This window comes from Meles meles, chromosome 13 (assembly GCF_922984935.1).
Source record: "Meles meles chromosome 13, mMelMel3.1 paternal haplotype, whole genome shotgun sequence".
In the NCBI taxonomy this organism is placed as follows: Eukaryota; Metazoa; Chordata; class Mammalia; order Carnivora; family Mustelidae; genus Meles; species Meles meles.
Window position 1 is genome coordinate 42961843 of NC_060078.1, and position 20543 is coordinate 42982385.

A 20543-nucleotide genomic window follows, 5' to 3' on the forward strand; every position below is an offset into this window, starting at 1 on the left:
TTGCTGACAGTAGTCTCCTAATGCTCTTAGAATAAAGGGAAGTTTATCTTTTTGAATCTTAAATAAAATGTGAATGGCATAAGAGTTAATTAAGATTAATTGTATTTAGAGTTCAAAAATCCTAACTAGAATCCATAGAAACTTCAGAGATACTTCATTTAGTAAAGCGGCCCAGCATACTTGGACAACCAGTTAACTATGAATTGATTGTTTTTCATGCAGTGGTGTGTTATAGTTATTATATATTTTTGCATCTGTTAAATATGTTTATGTAAAATGCTTAGAACAGTGCCAGCATTGTTCAATAGATGTTAACTTCTTAGTATATGTAATATGAAGCATGAACATTGCATGCATGATTGTTATTCAGTGTTATTTTTTTTAAAAGAGAAGGCTTTCTGTCCATTTTGTTTTTCTTCTCACTCTAATGCTTAAAGACGCTTTTCCCAATTTAGGCTTGGGCACTTTTCATTTGAATCAAGGTTTAATAAGGAGTACTACCATTGGTTAGTCTCAGAGTTATTTGGAGGGGAGATAAATGATTCAGTGGAAGTTTTATTCATGATCTTTGGGCTCTTATACTCTGATAGAAATAAATTTTTCCCTCTTTGATTGCCTTAGACTGCTATACTGTTAAAAAAATTTTTTTTTCTTTGAGGCATAGCAAATAACTTAAACATTAGTAACTCAGTTGTCTTGGCCTATCCTATTAACTTACTTGATTTTAGAATAATGTTTCGTCAGTTTTCAAAAATACTGGTTTGTGTATGGGCTTTTATTTTTTATTGATTTCTAGTCTTAGTACATTAATAATAAAGAATATCTATATGATACAAGTTTTTTGGATGTGTCGATATTTGCTTTTGTGTCCTAAAGCAAGGATTGGAAAACGTCTCCTTAGTAGGCCACATAGTAAATATTTTAGCTTTTTTGGGCAAGAAGCAAAATTGCAGCTCTTAGTTGATATTTATAGAATCATTTAAAATGGACTCATTTAAAAATGTAAAAGCCATTCTTAGCTCATGTACTAAATAAAAATAGACATCTGACTGGTTTTGTCCTGTGGACCATAATTTATTTATTCCCTGGCTTAGAGTATGTTCAGTTTTTGTGACCATTCTATGTTTGTTTGAAAAGAGCATTGTATTTTGTGTATTTTAGGTAGCAGTGTATCTATTCTATTAAACATTTTAATTGTATTATTTATCTCTTATTCATTCTTACTAAATTTTTATCTTTGATGTGTGAGTTTCTGAGAGTAGTGTTAATTTCCTGCTATAGTTACAGATTTTTCAATTTCTTCTCTCAATGCTGTCAAATTTTGTTTTGGTATCTTCAGGCTATTTTATTAGGTATATAAATGTTTGTGATTGGCCTATCGCCTTGGTGGAGTGTTTCTTTGATGACTAAAGTCTTCTTTTATGCTCATTAATATTTTTTATCTTTAATTCTACCTTGCCTCTTAAGTAATAGTAATACTGTATGTCAATTTTATTTTTCTTGTAATTGTTGAGATTTATCTGGCGTTACACTCTCCTTTTATTTGCTTTTAAGTTTTTTAAATCATGTCTTCTATTAATTTTCTAGGGCTGCCATAATAAAGTACAACAAGCTGGGTGGCATGTAACAACAAATTTGTTCTCTCACAGTTCTGGAGGCTAGAAATCTGAAATCAATGTGTTGTCAGGGCCATGTGCTCTCTGAAGGATCTAGGAGAGGAATCTTACTTGCTTCTTGGCTTCTGGTGGTTGCTGGCAATCATAGGCATTCTTTGCCTTGTAGATGTATCACAGCTGTCTCTGCCTCCCATCTTCACATAACCTTCACATGACCTGTATATGTGTGTGTGCAAATTTCTCTTTTCTTATAAAGATACCAGTCATATTGAATTTAAGCTTGATGCTAATCCATTATGACCTCAACTTGATTACATTTGCAAAAACCCTTTTTTCCGGATGGAGTCACATTCCCAAGTTTTAGATTGGCATGGATTTTTAGGGGGACACTATTCAGTCTAGTACAGCTCTGAGGTATAACTTACATGCACTAAAATTCAGCCTTTTTTGTTGTATAGTCTGTGAGCTTGGCAGATCTGTACAATTGCATAGGTATTACAGTCATCCCCCAAATTCCACCCCCCCCTTTTTTTTTTAACTTTTACAGTCAGTCCTTATATCCACTGCTAGCTCCTGGCAACCACTGATGTTTTTTTATGTCACTATAGTTTGCCTTTTCAAGCTGACATATAAATGGAATCATATATAGTCCTTTGAGTCTTGGCTTTTTTCATTTACCATAATTAATTTTCAAATTCATTCATACTGTCCTCATATCACTAATCTATTCCTGCTTATTGCTGAGTGGTAGTCCATTGTATGCATGTATCATAGTTTGTCCATTTACCAGTTGAAGGATATTTGTGTCACTTTCTAGTTTGGGCATTTGTGAATAAAGCTTCTATAAACATTTATGCACAGATGTTCAGTTGTACATGTTTTCATTTCTCGTGGGTAAGTACCTTGGTAATAGGATTTCTGGGTTGTATTGTAAGAATATATGTAATTTAAGAAATGGTCAAACTGTTATCCAAAGTGGCTTTCTGATTTTGTGTTCCCACCAGTGGTTAACGGAAGTTGGAGTTGTTTTGCGTCCTTGCCTGTGCCTGGTATTGTATTTTTGAGAAGCCCTTCACATAGATGTGTAGTAGTATCTCACGGTGGTTTAAATTTGCATTTGCCTAATGACTAATGATTTTGAGCATATTTTCCTGTACTTATTTAATATTTGTGTATCATCTATGGTGTCTGTTATTTTGCCCATGAACAAAGATGTTGCCTGTTTTATTATTGATTTTTAATACTTCTTTATGTATTTATAGATAAATACTTAAACGGGCATATAAATGATGAAACAGATGTTGAAAAAAATGGAATTTGCTTTTTAGGCAGCTGTGTACAATTGTGAGTTAGTGAAGTCCGTTAAAAACCCTAGAGCTTCACATTATCATTATTTTTACTGTCGCTGTTGTTTAAAAAATAGCTCACAGTCTGTAAATGCTCTCTGTGATTTAGACACTATGCTCAGTATTTTACCTGAATTATTCTAAATATTTTCTCCCAGTTTATAGCTTCTCATTTTATTCTGTTAATCATTTTTTAAAGAACAGAAGTTCTCTTGAAATCGAATTTGTCAATATTTTTTATGGTCATTTCTGTAGCATCATATTTAAGAAATCTTTGCCCAACCCAAGATTACAAAAATTTTCTGTTTATTTGAAGAATGTTTATAGTTTTGATTTGATGTATAGGTCTGCAGACTGTTTTGAGAATTTTTATGTATGATGTGAGGTGTGAGTGAAATTAATTTTATTACATATGGATGTTCTAGTACCATTTGTTGAAAGGACTATCCTTTATTGAATTGCTTTGGTACTTTTGTCAAAAGTGCCTTTGAACATATTTGTGGCTCTATTTCTGGACTCTTTTTTTTAATTTAAATTTTAATTTTTTTTCAACATCCTAATTTTATTTATTTTTTTCAGTGTTCCAAGATTCATTGTTTATGCACCATGCAATAGTGTCCTTCTTAATACCTACCACTAGGCTCACCCATGCCGCCCACCTCCTTTCCTTCCAAAACCCTCAGTTTGTTTCTCAGAGTCCACAGTGTCTCATGTTTAATCTCCCACTCCAATTTCCCCTAATTCACTTTTCCTTTCCTTCTAATGTCCTCCATGTTATTCTTATGCTCCACAAGTAAGTGAAACCATATGGTAATTGACTTTCTCTGCATGGCTTATTTCACTCAGCATAATCTCCTCCAGTCCCATCCATGCTGATATAAAAGTTGGGTATTCAGCCTTTCTGATGGAGACATAATATTCCATTGTATATATGGACCACATCTTCTTTATCCATTCATCTCTTGAAGGGCATCTTGGCCCTTTCCACAGTTTGGCAATTGTGGCCATTGCTGCTATGAACACTGGGATACATATGGCCCTTCTTTTCACCACATCTGTATCTTTGGGGTAAATACCCAGTAGTGTAGTTGCAGGGTCATAAGGTAACTATTTTTAATTTTTTGAGGAATCTCCATACTGTTTTCTGAAGTGGCTACACCAACTTGCATTCCCACCAACAATGTATGAGGGTTCCCCTTTCTCCACATCCTCGCCAACACCTGTTGTTTCCAGGCACCAAAGGCTCATTAACTCAATTTGATTAATTTTCTAACTTAATTTGATTTATATTTTCCCTAAGAGATTATATAGAACTGATATAATTCCTTTAAACTTTGGAAGAATTTGCTAGGAAAACATCTGGCCTTCAGTATTTCTTTTACAGAAGTTTTAAATAATGAATTAAATTTATTAATAATCACAGATCTGTTAAGATCTGTTAAGATCTGATTATTATTAATAATCACAGGTTATCTGTTTCATTTGGGGTGAGTTTTGATAGTCCGTGGTTTTTGAGTATTTTCTCCATTGCAGTGAGATGTCAAATTTGTGTGCATAGAGTCACTCATAGTATTATTTTTTTTTCCCTTCTAGTGTGTTTTCTCTCCTTGGCTCAGATTGCATGATTTCTGTTGATCTGTCTTCAAGTTCAGTCTGTTATCTCAAATTCTGGTATTTAGTCCTGCTGGTGCATTTTAAAATTTGATTATTGAATCTTTCCAGTTTTAAAATTCCACTTTATATATTTCCCATATCCTGTGTCTTTGCTGAGACTTTCTCTTCCTATTCCCTTCAAGAGTTCTTAAAAAAAAAACAAAAAAAACCCAAAAACAGTTCTTTCTTACTTTGGGAGAATTTTTATAACAGCCCTTTTAAAATCTCTTTCAATTAATTCCAACTTCTGTCTTGTTTTGTAAAAAAAAAAACAAAAAAAAACCCACAAAAACAGTTCTTTCTTACTTTGGGAGAATTTTTATAACAGCCCTTTTAAAATCTCTTTCAATTAATTCCAACTTCTGTCTTGTTTTGGCATTGGTGTTTGTTGATTGTCTTTTCCTGTGTGAAGTTGAGGTTTCCTTGTTTGTAGGTTGAGTAGCTTTGGATTGTACCTTAGATCTTTGCATGTTTTGTTATGACACTTAATTTTGTTTAAATGATATGGAGAATACTGTGGGATTTCTTGGGGTTTTTGTTTTAATTTTAAAGCAGGTAAACATTCTGGTTGGATTCAAGCTATAATTTCCAACTAGCCAGCTACGTTTGGATTATGGTTATAATGTCAGTTCTGTTTCAGAGCCTTTTCCCCATGTTTGTCAGATACGTTCTTTTTTTAATGTATATATTTTTTTAAGATTTTATTTATTTATTTGACAGACAGAGATCACAAGTATTCACAGAAGCAGGGAGAGAGTTGTGGGGGTGGGGGGAGCAGGCTCCCTGCTGAGCAGAGAGCCTGATGCAATGAGGGCCTCTATCCCAGGACCCTGGGATCATGACCCGAGCTGAAGGCAGAGGCTTTAACCCGCTGAGCCACCCAGGCGCCCCGTCAGATATGTTCTTAGTATACATCTTTCAGAGGCTAGATTAGGTCTTGGCAATGGTCTGATTTTATTTCTCAGTCTTTGATATACTGTTTAGGATCAGATTGAAGCCAAGTGCTGCTGAGAGGTGAACCTAGAAATTTACATACAGCTTTCCAGAGTCACTTTCCTGAGCTAGTACTTTATGGTCTCCCTGACATTTTCTCTTTACCTGGGGATGCCCTTTTTGTTCCTGCACCCTAAAAGCTGATGTTTTATTTTTCCTCCTCTGCTACTTATTTTCCACAGCTATAACCATGTCTAAGACAAAAGTGGTGTATACTTGTGTTTTGTCCTATTCTTTGGGGTTCCTGCTTTGCAGTGGGCAGGAAGATAATTGAGATGTCTGAAAATAAGTCAGGTTTTACAGTTCCTCTTTTCTCAAATATATAGTTATATGTAAGACTGTTTTTATATGTCAAGGTATTTATAGCAGAGATGAAGCTTTACTCAGATGAATCTTGTAAAATTTCTTTTTTATTTTAAACATTTAATGTGGTGTTCTAAAGACATTTGTTACTCATTAGGATATTGCCTCCTCTCAGGTCAAATTCTTAATATCCATATGATATCACCAGTAAAAATATAATTTATTTCTTAGAGCTTTAACAAATGCTTATTTTTTGCTGACAGTCAATAATTACCTATTGACTTTACTAAATACACATTTGTAGATGCCATACCTAGAGATTCTGATTCAGTGGTGTACAGTATAACAAATAAAGAAAATGACCTACATGTTTATATCTTCTACTTTAACACTCTTCTTTAATACAGGACATTTCTATGGTCTAGGAGATGTCCTCAGGACAGATATATTTGAAGAGGATTGTGATGGTAGCAGTACTGAAGGTTGTTGATTCAATGGGTGTCCCAAGGCAGTTAGGTACCATATGAACAAACCTGATGTCCACCCACCCTTGTGCTGCCTTGGTTGGGGGCTTGTCCCTCACCATCATCCCAGGCATATTCTTTACTGGTTCATCTTTCTCAAAGTTGTCTGTGAGTTATTTAACATGACATTTCTTGGTTGGTTATTCCTAACCAGTTCAGCAAGGAGTAGGCCTTAATTTTTGTCATTTTTGTTATTCCATTTAAGAATGAGTAATTTAATTTTTCTGAGTTCTATTTAAGTGTAGCATACATCCCGGTAAGGTACTGAAGGTAAACCAATCTTAAGTGTACTACTTGAACTTTTCATATGTACTTATCCACATAACCACCATAGGGTCAAGACAGAACATTTCCAGCATCCTAATAGATTCCCTAATGCTCATTCCCAGTCAGTAGCCCCATTCCCCTGAGTCATCCCCTGTTCTTATTTCTAGCACTATAAATTAGTTTTTCCTACTCTCAGGCTTCATATAAATTGGGTCATGCAATGTCTATACTCCTGTCTAGTATTTTTAATCAAATGACTTTTGTGGCCACGCCTTGTAGGGTTATTGTTTCTGACTAAAAAAGAAATACTCAAAAAACTATATCTAAACTAAAGCATATTTAATTTGACTTTCATTTTGTGTTTCTTGTAGGTGATATAATCTTCAAATTTTCTAGGAAATTTTCCATATTCTTTTTCCCACTCTAAAACTTTCAAAGGTTTTTTGCTTCATCCACTCATGTAGTATCTTATTTACTTCCATAAATGATTTTTGCCCTAGCTCTCTTTCTTCCTTTTCCACCTTTTCTTCTGTGTGTAGGGATGAAAAGGAGATTTCTGAAATCTTATTTCCTGTTTGTTCTTTGCCATGCTAGCATTTGGTTGGGGTGAATTCAGGTTGAAATGAGTGTCTTCAGTTAAGGTATTAATCTCATGTTTTCCTTCTCTTCTGACAGCATGATGGAAGTGGTTCACTGCATGATATTCAACTCTCATTGCCGTCCAGTCCAGAACCAGAAGATGGTGATCAAATATATAAGGTATGATTAGGAGTCATGCTAAATTTTTCAAAATTATTTTGTTACTAAAATTATAAAGCAGTAACAATTAAAATATTTAATAATAAATGTATTAAAATCTGAAACTTTGCTATGTTGAATTTTACTTGGGTCTGCTTTTAACTTTTGTTACCCTACTAAGTTAAAATTATATCACTGTCGTACTTTAATTTGAATATATTTTATCAGTTGGATAATTATTTGTCTTTCTATTATTGGTATAGGATTCTTTTTCTTAAATCAAGAAATTATTAAATTTTTAAGTTCTTTTTGATAATTATGAATAGCAATTTTTAAAATATAACTACCAATTAAAATGACTCACAGGTACTCCTCATACGTAATCACAACATTGAAAAGATATATGGAAAATGAGATTAATTTATCTCTTCCCATGTTTAAAAATATAATTATAGAAATGGATACATTTTAGTTTTTGAAAATGTGTTTTTTATAATTTTCCTTTTTACTTGAAAAAAGCTCTTTTCTGGGCGCTTGTGTGACTCAGTTGGTTAAATGTCTGCCTTCGGCTCAGGTCATGATCCCAGGGTCCTGGGATGGAGTTCTGTGTCAGGCTCTCTGATTTGTGGGGAGTCTGCTTTTCCCACTGCCCCTCCCCCAACTTATTCTCTGAATCTCTCTCTCTCTCAAATAAATAAATAAAATCTCTAAAGAAAAAAGAAAAAAAGCTCTTTTCTTTTGCAATTATTTCTGAAAAACCTATTTCTTAAGCACAATAAAGTGTTGTTGGCTTAATGTTTCCAAGTAATATTATTTTTTTCTTTTATATTCTATTTTCTGGGTTTGCTAGTCAACAAATAATCTTGAAATATTGGTAGCTTATAATGACAAAAATGTATTTCTCACTTGTTATTTTTCAATATGTTACATATTGACTATAATCAGCTGGGACTCTATGCTTCCTCATCATTCTGGGACCTAAGCTGAAGGATCAGCTATCCTGGGGTATGTTTTCGAACCTGAGGGAAAAGAGCATTGGCAGAACCACATGTGGATTCTGCTTGCTTGTTGCGTATTTCACTTCCAGATCAAGTCAAGTAGCCAATGGTGTTATTAGAGGTCAGAGAAGCATAATTTTCTTGTAGGATGTGGGGTGACTTATTTGAAACAAGATTATATATAAAACAACCAAAATCAAAAGAGGCTGTAGGATTAACAGTTACATCTGGTTATCTAGGCTTAGTTTTTCAACATGTTTTCTTACCTGTTCTTGCACAAATTTCTTCCCATTGCTGTGCTTCCATCCTGTTGTGGGTGTGTATAGTATTCTAAACCAGCAGGTCTGCAGTTATGTTCCCAGTTATGTCCCCTGTTCATTCAAGATGGTTTAGTAGTACAGTTTCAAATGATAAAAATATGGTGACTTGTATCATTGCAAGTTTAGAAACTAAAATCTCCACTGGACATGCCATGTCTCTAATCTGTCTTTTATCTTAAGACAGCTACCTCTCCTATTTCCCTGATGAGCTAGTCTCAACATGGACCACTCTCTTCAAGCCTCATTCTCAGCCACTCTTCCCATTTTCTGTAGGTGGCCTTGTATTCATCAAACAAGATCTGCTACCTGCCTTCCTGCCTTCTGATTTACCTGTATCTGTTATCATTCTCATTCACTTTGTTCCAGTTATAGGACAAAAATGGCCACCATGCTGTGGAAAACCACCCTTTGTTATGTTCTTGACTATCTTCTGCTGCTGTTAAGGACCTAACTATCTCCTCCTCACTCATCTCTCATCTGTGTGCTTTCTTTACTTTCTCTTCATTATCAGTTTATAAATTCCTATATCATAAATTTGTCATAAATTCAGTAAACCAAATAAACCTTTCCTTGACTCTCCTTAAACCTTTTTCCAGTTAACGTGGAAACTTGGAAAGATGAAAGGAGCTACATTTTTTAATGCTATAAACATTAGATGTGACTGTTGTCTTAAAAGCTTTATCCTTGATTTTTATGTCATTTGTCTCTAAAATTTCTTTTTTTTTTTTTTAAGATTTTAATTATTTATTTGGCAAAGATCACAAGTAGGCAGAGAGGCAGGCGGAGAGAGAGGGAGAAACAGGCTTCTCACTGAGCAGAGAGCCTGATGCGGGGCTCGATCCCAGGACCCTGAGATCATGACCTGAGCCGAAGGCAGAGGCTTAAACCACTGAGCCACCCAGGCGCCCCACGTGCCCTCCCTATTACCCACCAACTGGTTCCCCAACCTCCCACCCCCCGCCCCTTCAAAACCTTCAGGTTGTTTTTCAGAGTCCATAGTCTCTCATGGTTCATCTCCCCTTCCAATTTCCCTCAACTCCCTTCTCCTCTTGATCTCCCCATGTCCTTCATGTTCTTTGTTATGCTCCACAAATAAGTGAAACCATATAATACTTGACTCTCTCTGCTTGACTTATTTCGCTCAGCATAATCTCTTCCAGTCCTGTCCATGTTGCTACAAAAGTTGGGTATTCATCCTTTCTGATGGAGGGATAACACTCCATCGTGTATATGGACCACATCTTCCTTATCCATTCGTCCATTGAAGGGCATCTTGGTTCTTTCCACAGTTTGGCGACCGTGGCCATTGCTTCTATAAACATTGGGGTACAGATGGCTCTTCTTTTCACTACATCTATATCTTTGGGATAAATACCCAGCAGTGCAATTGCAGGGTCATAGGGAAGCTCTTTTTTTTTTTTTTTAAGATTTTATTTATTTATTTGACAGAGAGAGATCACAAGTAGGCAGAGAGGCAAGCAGAGAGAGAGAGAGAGGAGGAAGCAGGCTCCCCGCCAAGCAGAGAGCCTGATGTGGGACTCAGTCCCAGGACCCTGAGATCATGACCCGAGCTGAAGGCAGAGGCTTAACCCCTGAGCCACCCATGCGCCCCTGGAAGCTCTATTTTTAATTTCTTGAGGAATCTCCACACTGTTCTCCAAAGTGGCTGCACCAACTTGCATTCCCACCAACAGTGTAAGAGGATTCCCCTTTCTCCACAACCTCTCCAACACACGTTGTTTCCTCTCTTGCTAATTTTGGCCATTCTAACTGGTGTTAGGTGGTATCTCAATGTGGTTTTAATTTGACTCTCCCTGATGGCTAGTGATGAGCATTTTTTCATATGTCTGATAGCCATTTGTATGTCTTCATTGGAGAAGTGTCTGTTCATATCTTCTGCCCATTTTTTGATATGATTATCTGATCAAAATTCCACTGGTATTTTTCAAAGAGCTGGAGCAAATATTCCTAAAATTTGTATGGAATCAGAAGAGACCCTGAATTGCTAAGGAAATGTTGAAAAACAAAAACAACACTCGCGGCATCACGTTACCTGATTTCAAGCTTTACTACAAAGCTGTGATCACCAAGACAGCATGGTACTGGCATAAAAACAGACACATAGACCAGTGGAATAGAGTGGAGAGCCCAGATATGGGCCCTCAACTCTGTGGTCAAATAATCTTCGACAAAACAGGAAAAAATATACAGTGGAAAAAAGACAGTCTCTTCAATAAATGGTGCTGGGGAAACTGGACAGCGATATGTATAAGAATGAAACTTGACCATTCTCTTACACCGTACACAAAGATAAACTCAAAATGGATAAAAGACCTCAACGTGAGACAGGAATCCATCAGAATCCTAGAGGAGAACATAGGCAGTAACCTCTTTGATATCAGCCACAGCAACTTCTTTCAAGATAAGTCTCCAAAGGCAAAGGAAACAAAAGCGAAAATGAACTTTTGGGACTTCATCAAGATCAAAAGCTTCTGCACAGCAAAGGAAACAGTCAACAAAACAAAAAGGGAACCCACGGAATGGGAGAAGATATTTGCAAATGAGAGTACAGACAAAAGGTTGATATCCAGGATCTATAAAGAACTCCTCAAACTCAACACACACAAAACAGATAATCATATCAAAAAATGAAGGCAGAGGCTTTAACCCACTGAGCCACCCAGTCACCCCGTCTCTAAAATTTCTCATACTCCTCAACATTTTCCCATTTTCCGATTTCCTTTGTAGGTTCCTTCTCTTCTTTAGAATAGAGATTTATATATTTTGTCCAGTTCTCTTTGAACTTTTTACTGTCATTATTTCATATATGGCATATTCGTTGATAACATATATAGTTTCCTTTTCATACTTGGGGTTCCAGTTACCCACAGGTACTTCTAACAGTATATCTAAAACTACCTCACAAGTATTCCCCTTTGGATGTGTTTCTCTTCCTTTATTCCCCATTTCTTTTGGTGGCAATACTAATCACCTTATCACCTAAGCTAGAAATATAGGAAATTGCTCTTGACTGCCTCTTGTGTTCTTTCACATGGAGACAGTCACCAAAATCTCCTAATTTTGATTCCAGCTCTTCCTTCTTCTCCCTATTACCATTCTCTTAAGTCAGGCTCCTACTGTCATCTGAAGTATTACAACATCTTGGTAACAAGTTCCCTAAGTCTAATTTTGTTGTGGTTGTCAAGTTTGTTCTCTAAACAGCTGTTAAAGACATCTCAAATGCACTGTCACTCCCCTGGCTTTTTAGGCCATGCTTAATGTTCATGGCCCTCTATGATTTAGCCCTTGCCCGGTTTACTAAGCATATTGGTACCCACTGTTCATTACAGCCTTTGTGTGACAACATCACTGCTTGTAATTCTCCAAATACTCTATCCTATGCTTGCCTTCATCTCTGTATTGTTGTATGATACTGAGAATCTCTTACTTTAAAATCCAGAGCCTGACAACACTTCTGTGTTTTCATAACTTTTTGCTCATCCTTTAAGACTTCACTAGAATTACCCATTTCCTGATATGTTTTTGCCCATCTTTATGTGTAAAATCCTTAGAGCAGTGCCTGTAATAAAGTTAATTATATTACAACTATATACATGTTGGTTGTTAATATGTTATCACATGGTATTTGAATTTCATTTTTGGGTCCCTTTCCTCCAACACTGGTGGGACCTAGCAATGACTGAATGATGGCTACATAGTATTTCATCAGATTGCTACATTGTATTTCAGTTACCCCCTTTTTGGACACTGATAAACTTGTAAATTTTTAGATAATACCTTCTTGTAGGTTTTCTCATACTTAGGATTGTTTCTTTGGCATAGCTTCCAGGAGTGGGACAACTGAAGCAGAGTACAAGTATTTTTTTTTTAATTTATTTATTTGACAAGCTGAGATTACAAGTAGGCAGAGAGGCAGGCAGAGAGGAGGAAGCAGGCTCCCCACTGAGCAGAGACCCCGATGCGGGGCTCCATCCCAGGACCCTGGGACCATGACCTGAGCCGAAGGCAGAGGCTTTAACCCACTGAGCCACCCCAGGCGCCCCCAGAGTGCAAGTATTTTTAAGACTCTTCAATGTAGAGCCATATGTTTGTCCAGAATGGCCAGTTTTGATGTCTGATAATGTACCATTTTTTCCTGCAATTTTGTTAATCACATTGAATATTTCTCTCTTCAACTTAATACCTATAAAATAATACCTTAATACTTAAATTTGTATTTCTTCAACAAGTCATATAGAACATTTTACCAATTACCTATATATTTGTGAGAACTGTCTTATTTGTTTTGGGGCCTAGAAAATGATCCTGTATGTTTGAATGGGCTCTTAATATACTTGAGTATAAATTATTTGTCATATTTGCATAAGTTTTCACCAGCTTTTTACTTTAATATTAATTGTATAGATGCTTTAAAATTTTATATAATCAAATATAATTACCATTTCTTAATAGATTCATTTGCCACATAGCTTAAAAGTTTAGACGTGTATTCTTCATGATCTGCAATCTCTTTATCTCTTTTTTTGTTCTTGATTTATGATTTAAAAAGTTAAGGTCTTTAAATTCAACTGGAGATCATTTTTTATATATAATAAACAGTCGTATCAAATTCAGTATACATAACAACATTACAAAAATTTTTTCATCCCCATTTTTGTGATACTTATATGTTATGTTCAAGCCTTTGTAAAATGTCTGTTTATGATTTCTTGTTAAGGAGACTGCATTATTTTGTATTTGTTCCTGGTGTGTCTGCAAGAGATGGTATACTTTGCTCAGTAACAACATATTTACTTACATATTTTTCTCTCTAGAAAGATATATCATTCACGTGTATATATCCTTATTTCCTTGCTTATACTCTTTCCTCAGTATATATTTCTGGATAATTCAATAGTAGTAAACATAATGGACTAACTATAAGGTAAAGATACTTTACGCTTGGAAATGTAACTGGATCCCTGCTTAACTTGACAATAGGTTTCTGTTTAATACTATTAGGAATTTCTTATAGACTAAACTGACAGGGTATTTTGTCTCTGAGTCAGGCAGTTCTCAGGAAAGTGGCTCATGGAAAAAAAATCTCTCTGTTACCCTGCCAGGCATATTTATCTTTCTGCAGATTTCTGAACCAGCTGTGAAATAACTCTGTGCCTTTAATTATGCTGTTTTCTGTTTGTTGTGTCCTGCATTGTTTTTGATAGGCAACTTTCATACATCCCTTTAAATTTACCTGAAGTTACTGTTTTATATGTAATTTATTTTACAATTGGCCTTTTTTCCTGTTTCCTTATCTCTAATAGATAATAGTATCTACCTCAGGGTCTCAGGGTTATACTCAGGATCAGATGCTTAGATATCTAAAAGTACTTTGTTTATAGCATTTGAAAAGTACTTAATGAATGTTAGCTGTGTTGTTATTATTGTTCATTTTCACATGTTGGACTCCATTACACTATGAATTCTTTCTTTTTTAAGATTTTATTTATTTATTTGAGAGAGAAACAGAGAGAACATGATGGGGTGAAGGGCAGAGGAAGAGGGACAAGCCGACTCCCCACTGAAAATCAAGCCCCACTCCAGGCTCCACTCCAGGATCCCAAGATCATGATCTGAGCCAAAGGCAGATGCTTAACCAACTGAGACAGCCAGGAGCCCCTACACTATGAGTTCTTAGAAGACCAAAATGGGTTTTTGTTTGTTTTGTTTGTGTATAGGTTAATAGCTGGCATATTTAAGAAGAGTTTTCCCCATAATTTCCTCTTAACAAAAACCATTCATTATTCAGTATTCATTATTGATTTAATGCTTGTTAATTTTTTAAAATATTTCAGAATGAAGATTTATTAAATGAAATAAAACAACTTAAAGAGGAAATAAAGAAAAAAGATGAAAAAATCCAACTATTAGAACATCAGCTTGTAAGTATTATAGTGTAGTACATAAAGTAGAGGCTTTTCAAAGTGCACAATATATGTGTTTTGTTTTGTTTTTAAAAAAGTCTGGCCAGAATTGAAATTTGACTCTATTTTTGGCTTTCAAAGTTGTACTTTTGTGTTATATTTATATTATATGAATTCTGAAAGTATGTGATTTACTTCAGTCTAAATATTAAGAAAGCTTAGTCTAAATATTAAGTACTCAAAGTGTAAAGAAAGTCTTCATCAGTCCATTTCAGTGGCCTTCATTTGGACTTCTGACTTACATTCATGTTATTGATGAAGAATAAGTGTCTTTCTTCATATGTGTTTAAAGAAATGAACTGGTGAGTTGAGAACAGGGCATTTTTTCCTCTCTGAGAACAGAAATTAAGCTGGATTTTAGGCTTAGGTTTCTGTTAGTAAGACTGTCAGAGTGAACAGTATGCCAAGAAGATGCTTCTTCGCCGTGGATGATATTGAGTGATCCCTCAGAGTCATGTTTGAATCTTTGAAACTTTATAATTGTTATAATTTCAAATGTTAGTCTCATCTAAAATCAATATATGCAGTATATTGAACGTAATTATAATTTAGTTAATAAAATCAAAAAGGCCGGGATAACAACATAATGGCATAAAAAAGACAACAAGACAAGGAAAATATTTGTTGGAAGTCAAAGCATATTTTGGCATAACAAAGTATTTAGTAATATGAATATCACTTAGAATATAAAGGATATAATATATTGAACTCTGAGCCACTGAGGTCAGATCACATAAATCCAACTTATGAATAAATAATGAGGATAGATGGATCAGATGTTATTTTTGAGAGTATGAAGAAAACTTAAAAATCTGAAAAACAAATGAATGGATATTGCAAATTGAGGGCCTACTAAATGTAAAATTGAAAAAGAAAGTAATAAGACCTCATGTTTGTATTTCAAAACTAAAGATAAAAACCTAGCCAGTTTTCAGGGAGAAGAAAAACAGCATTAGGAAATTAAGTAAGCTTCAGATTTTGGAAAAATGTGTTACAGAGCACAAGAATTGTGTCCAGTACACTTCAGAAAAAGGTTATGCCCTCATATTTTATATCTGAACAAATTTTTATTCATATACCAAGGTAAGTTTTCAGACCTTGAATATCTTAAAAACTGTGCCATCCAGTTATCTTTGTAAAATTGCTTAGTAATGCATACCAAATAGTTGAGAGGAAGATTTAAAAATAACTCAAGAATTTTAGGAGGTTGAGGGGGCATCTGGGTATCTCAGTCAGTTAAGTGACTGTGTTCATCTCAGGTCATGATCTCAGGGTCCTGGGATTGAGCCCCACATGGGGACTCCCTGCTCAGCAGAGAGTCTGCTTCTCCCTCTACCTCTGCCCTTCCCCTTGGCTCGTGCTTCTCTCTCCTTCTCTCAAATAAACAAAAACTTAAAAAAAAAAAGAAAACCATTTTTAGGTAGGCTGGATGAGCTGAACTTCCCAGCCAGTAATAGGAGAAAATTTATTGATCATTATTTTATTTTATGTAATTATATATCATTTGAATGTTGGACTTTTTTGAGTTTATACATTTTTATTTTCTTGAAATTAAAAAATTTTTAGTTTTTAAATTTTAAATTACTATTAAATTCTTGGAAATGTTTAAATTAAGTAAAATACAGGTTTGAGGAAGGAAATAAGGAATATCCTGAAGTCAGAAGTACTGAAGTTTTTATCTTCTACAAACGGATATCTAAAATTATTTTTAAAATATTTTGATATACTTACATAAATTATAAAATGTTTATGAAATGCTTTAAAATAACTATTAGGTTAGAATAGTATATTATACAAAAGATAAAATTTTTTAAAAAAGACATAGAAAGCAGAAAAATACCAGGGATATCTAAAAACGGCAGAACTAAGGTGACAGAAATTAGATCAAATGTAATGACAGTAAACGAAAATAGTCTTATCTCTCTTAGTTTCATTGAGGATTTAATGTAAAATCCATTAATTTTCTTTGTATAGAAAGAAATTTAGATCAAATAAAATGGTACAATAATGTTGAACATAAAAGGTTGGGTGAGACAAAATGAAATTATTCTCATCAAAAAAGCAGGGGTTGCAATAAAAAAATAAATCTAAGATGGGAGGAATTATGAAAAGAGGTCACTTTATATTGATATATGATTAATTAGGAATGAAAGAGAGAGTAGTTGATTTATTTTGGAGCATGTCCTAGAGGAGCAGGGATTGCTGAGGGATTTTTACAGGAACAAAGGAGACTGCAGGTAACATCTGCCTCTTCCATCCCGCCAGTATAAACACATGGCCAGCTGTGTGAAGTAGCCAAGTACTGATATTCACTACCTAACTTGGTAACACCAAGCCTTGCCCACCCCCTTGTGCTTTGGGGGATCCACCCTTCCAAGTCACATTTGCCTCCGTCCCCGTACTGCAGATCTCCTCCCCAAGAAGACCTGCACAAATCTTGCCAACACTGTCTCCTGACCCAGGCGTTTTGCAAGGCTGGGTTAGCATCAGGCCCATTGGCAGCAGGCCCTGTGGAAACCCTAGGTGTTAAAATTGTGCACCCCAACTGGGGACCAAACACTGCCCACAACAGGCAAAGAGAATCTCTGCAAGTAACTGGATTAAAAGGCAAAGTGACCAGGAAACAACAGCAGGGCCCACACAACACACATAGGAGAACCCTAGGGGATTGTTGAAAAAGAAAACCAAAGCTGAAGGCATCACAATGTCTGACTTCAAGCTATGATCATCAAGATACCATGGTACTGGCACAAAAGTAGGACACATAGATCAATGGAACAGAATAGAGACCCCAGAAATAGACCCTCTACTCTATGGTCAAATAATCTTTGACAAAGCAGGAAAAAATATCCAATGGGGGAAAAGAAAGTCTCTTCACTAAATGCTGATGGGGAGAATTGGACAGCCACAGCAGAAGAATGAAATGAAACTGAACCATTCTCTTATACCATATACAAGATAAACTCAAAATGGATGAAAGACCTAAATGTGAGAGAGGAATTCATCAACCTAGAGGAGAACATAGGCAGTAACCTCTTTGACATTTGGCTACAGTGACTTCTTTCAAGACACATGTCTAAAGGCAGGGGAAACAAAAGGAAAAGTGAACTATTGGGACTTCATCAAGATAAAAAGCTTTTGCACAGCAAGGGAAACAGTCAACAAAATTAAGAGACAAAGCATGGTATGGGAGAAGATATTTGCAAATGACATTACAGATAAAGGACTGGTATCCAGGATCTATAAAGAACTTTCCAAACTCAACACACAAAAACCAAACAATCCAGTCAATAAATGGGTAGAAGATATGAACAGACACTTCTCCAAAGAAGACATACAAATAGCTAACAGACACATGAGAAAATGTACAGCATCACTAGCTGTCAGGGAAATACAAATCAAACCACAAAATGAGATACCACCTTATAACGGTTAGAATGGCAAAGATTAACAAGACAGGAAACCAAAAATGTTGGCGAGGATGTCAAGAAATCCTCTTACGCTATTGGTCGGAATGCAAGCTGATACAGCCAATCTGGAAAACAGTATGGAGTTTCCTCAAGAAGTTAAAAATAGGGCTACCTTATGACCCAGCAATTGTGCTAGTAGGTGTTTACCCCAAAGATTCAGATGTAGTGAAAAGAAGGGACACATGCACCCCAATTAGTGTTCATAGCAGCAGTGTCCACAATAGCCAAACTGGAAGGAGCTGAGGTGTCCTTCAATAGATGAATGTATAAAGAAGATGTGGTTCATATATACAATGGAATATTACTCAGCCAATGGAAAAAATGAATACCCACAATTTGCCTCAATTTGGATGGAACTGGAGGGGTTATGCTAAGTGAAATAAGTCAGTCAAAGCAAGACAATTATCATATGGCTTCGCTCATATGTGGAACATAGGAATAGCACAGAGGACCAGAGCGGAAGGGAGGGAGAACTGAATGGGAAGAAATCAGAGAGGAGGATAAACTGTGAGAGACTCTGGACTCCAGGAAACAAACAGGGTTATGGATGGGCGTGGGTTAAGGGATAGGGTAATTGCATGATGGGTATTAAGGAGGGTACATGTAGTGATGAGCACTGGGTGTTATACACAGCTAATGAATTGTGGAACACTACATCAAAAACTATTGATGCTAATTGGACACAATAAAAAACAAAAACAAAACAAAACAAAACCAAAAAAGACCATTCCTCCTAAAATACCAGAATACAGATTCTTTTCAAGTGCACATGGTACATCCTCCCAAATATATCACATATTAGACCACAAAATAAATCTGAACAGATTCAAAAAGATCAAAATCATACCATACATCTTTTCTGAGTACAGCACTATGAAACTAGAAATAAGCCACAAGAAAAAAAATCTGGAAAGAGCACAGATTCATGGAGGTTGAATAACATACTATTAAACAATGAATGGGTCAACCAAGAAATCAAAGAAAAAAGAAAAAAATAAACGGAGATGGGAAAATTGCTAGCTTAAGAAGCAAGAAACATCTTGAACAATCTAACTCTAAACCCAAAGGAGCTAGAACAAACAAAACCCATGACAAAGGGCACCTAGGTGGCTCAATGGGTGAAAGCCTCTGCCTTCAGCTCAAGTCATGGTCCCAGGGTCCTGGGATTGAGCCCCACATTGGGGCTCTGCTAAGCAGAGAGCCCGCTTTCCCTGCTCCTCCCCCACCCCTGCCTGCCTCTCTGCCTGCTTGTGATCTCTGTCTGTCAAATAAATAAATAAAATCTTTAAAAAAACCAAAAACCATAACAAGCATAAGGAAGGAAATAATAAAGACTAGAGCAGAAATAAACAATACAGAAACTTAAACACTAGAACAGAGCAATGGAATCGGGAGCTGGCTCTAAATTGATAAACACCTAGTCCACACTCATTTAAAAAAAAAAGTACTCAAAATCAGAAATGACAAAAAAAAATAACACCCAAGAGCATAGAAATACAAATGATTGTAAGAGAATATTTTGAAAAATTATATGCCAGCAAATTGGACAACCTAGAGGAAATGGATAAATTCCTAGAAATGTCACCTTGCAAAACTGAAAGCAGGAAGAAAGAGAAGATTTGAAAAGAGCAGTTATCCAGAACAGAATTGAATCAGTAATCAAAAACTACCAACAAACAAAATCAGGTAAAGACATCACAAAAAGGGCAATATCTCTGATAAACAGTTGCAAAATTCCTCAACAAAATATTAGCAAACTGAATCTAATAATACATTAAAATGAACATTAACCATGATCAAGTGGGATTTATTGCTGGGATGCAAGGATGGTTCAATGTGATACATCACCTCAATAAGAGAAAAAAATAACTGATCATTTCAAGAGATGGCATAAAAAGCATTTGATAAATTACAACATCATTCAAGATAAAAATCCTTAGCAAAGTAGGTGGGAATATACCTCAACATAATAAGGGTCACATATGAGAAACCCATGGCTAACATCATACTCAATATGGAAAAACTGGGGGCTTTTCCACTAAGAACAGGGACAAGAAAGGATGTCTACTCTCACCATTTTTATTCAACATATCACTGGAAGTCCTAGCCACAGCAATCAGGCAACAAAAAGTAATAAAAGCCATCCATCCATCCATCCAACAAAAAGGGATAAAAGCCATTCATCCATAAGGAAGAAGTAAAACATTCACTGTTTGCAAATAACATGATACTCCATATAGAAAACTCAAAAGACTCCATCAAAAAACTACTAGAATTGATAAATGAATGCAGTAAACTTGCAGGATGCGGAATTAGCATAAAGAAATCTGT

General features: G+C 35.5%; 1 protein-coding gene across 10 annotated transcripts in view; it reads left to right on the forward strand.

The window, feature by feature from the left end:
- Positions 1-20543, forward strand: part of CCSER2 (coiled-coil serine rich protein 2) — a 200079-nt gene that overhangs the window by 135618 nt on the left and 43918 nt on the right. For all 10 annotated transcript variants that reach the window (XR_006821225.1, XM_046026970.1, XM_046026969.1 and 7 more), the window contains 2 exons: positions 7378-7461; positions 14614-14700. Coding sequence is in view for 9 of the 10 variants with exons in the window: in XM_046026970.1 (XP_045882926.1) it covers positions 7378-7461; positions 14614-14700 (171 nt within the window). In the remaining variant the exon portion in view is untranslated. The remainder of the gene's footprint in view (positions 1-7377; positions 7462-14613; positions 14701-20543) is intronic.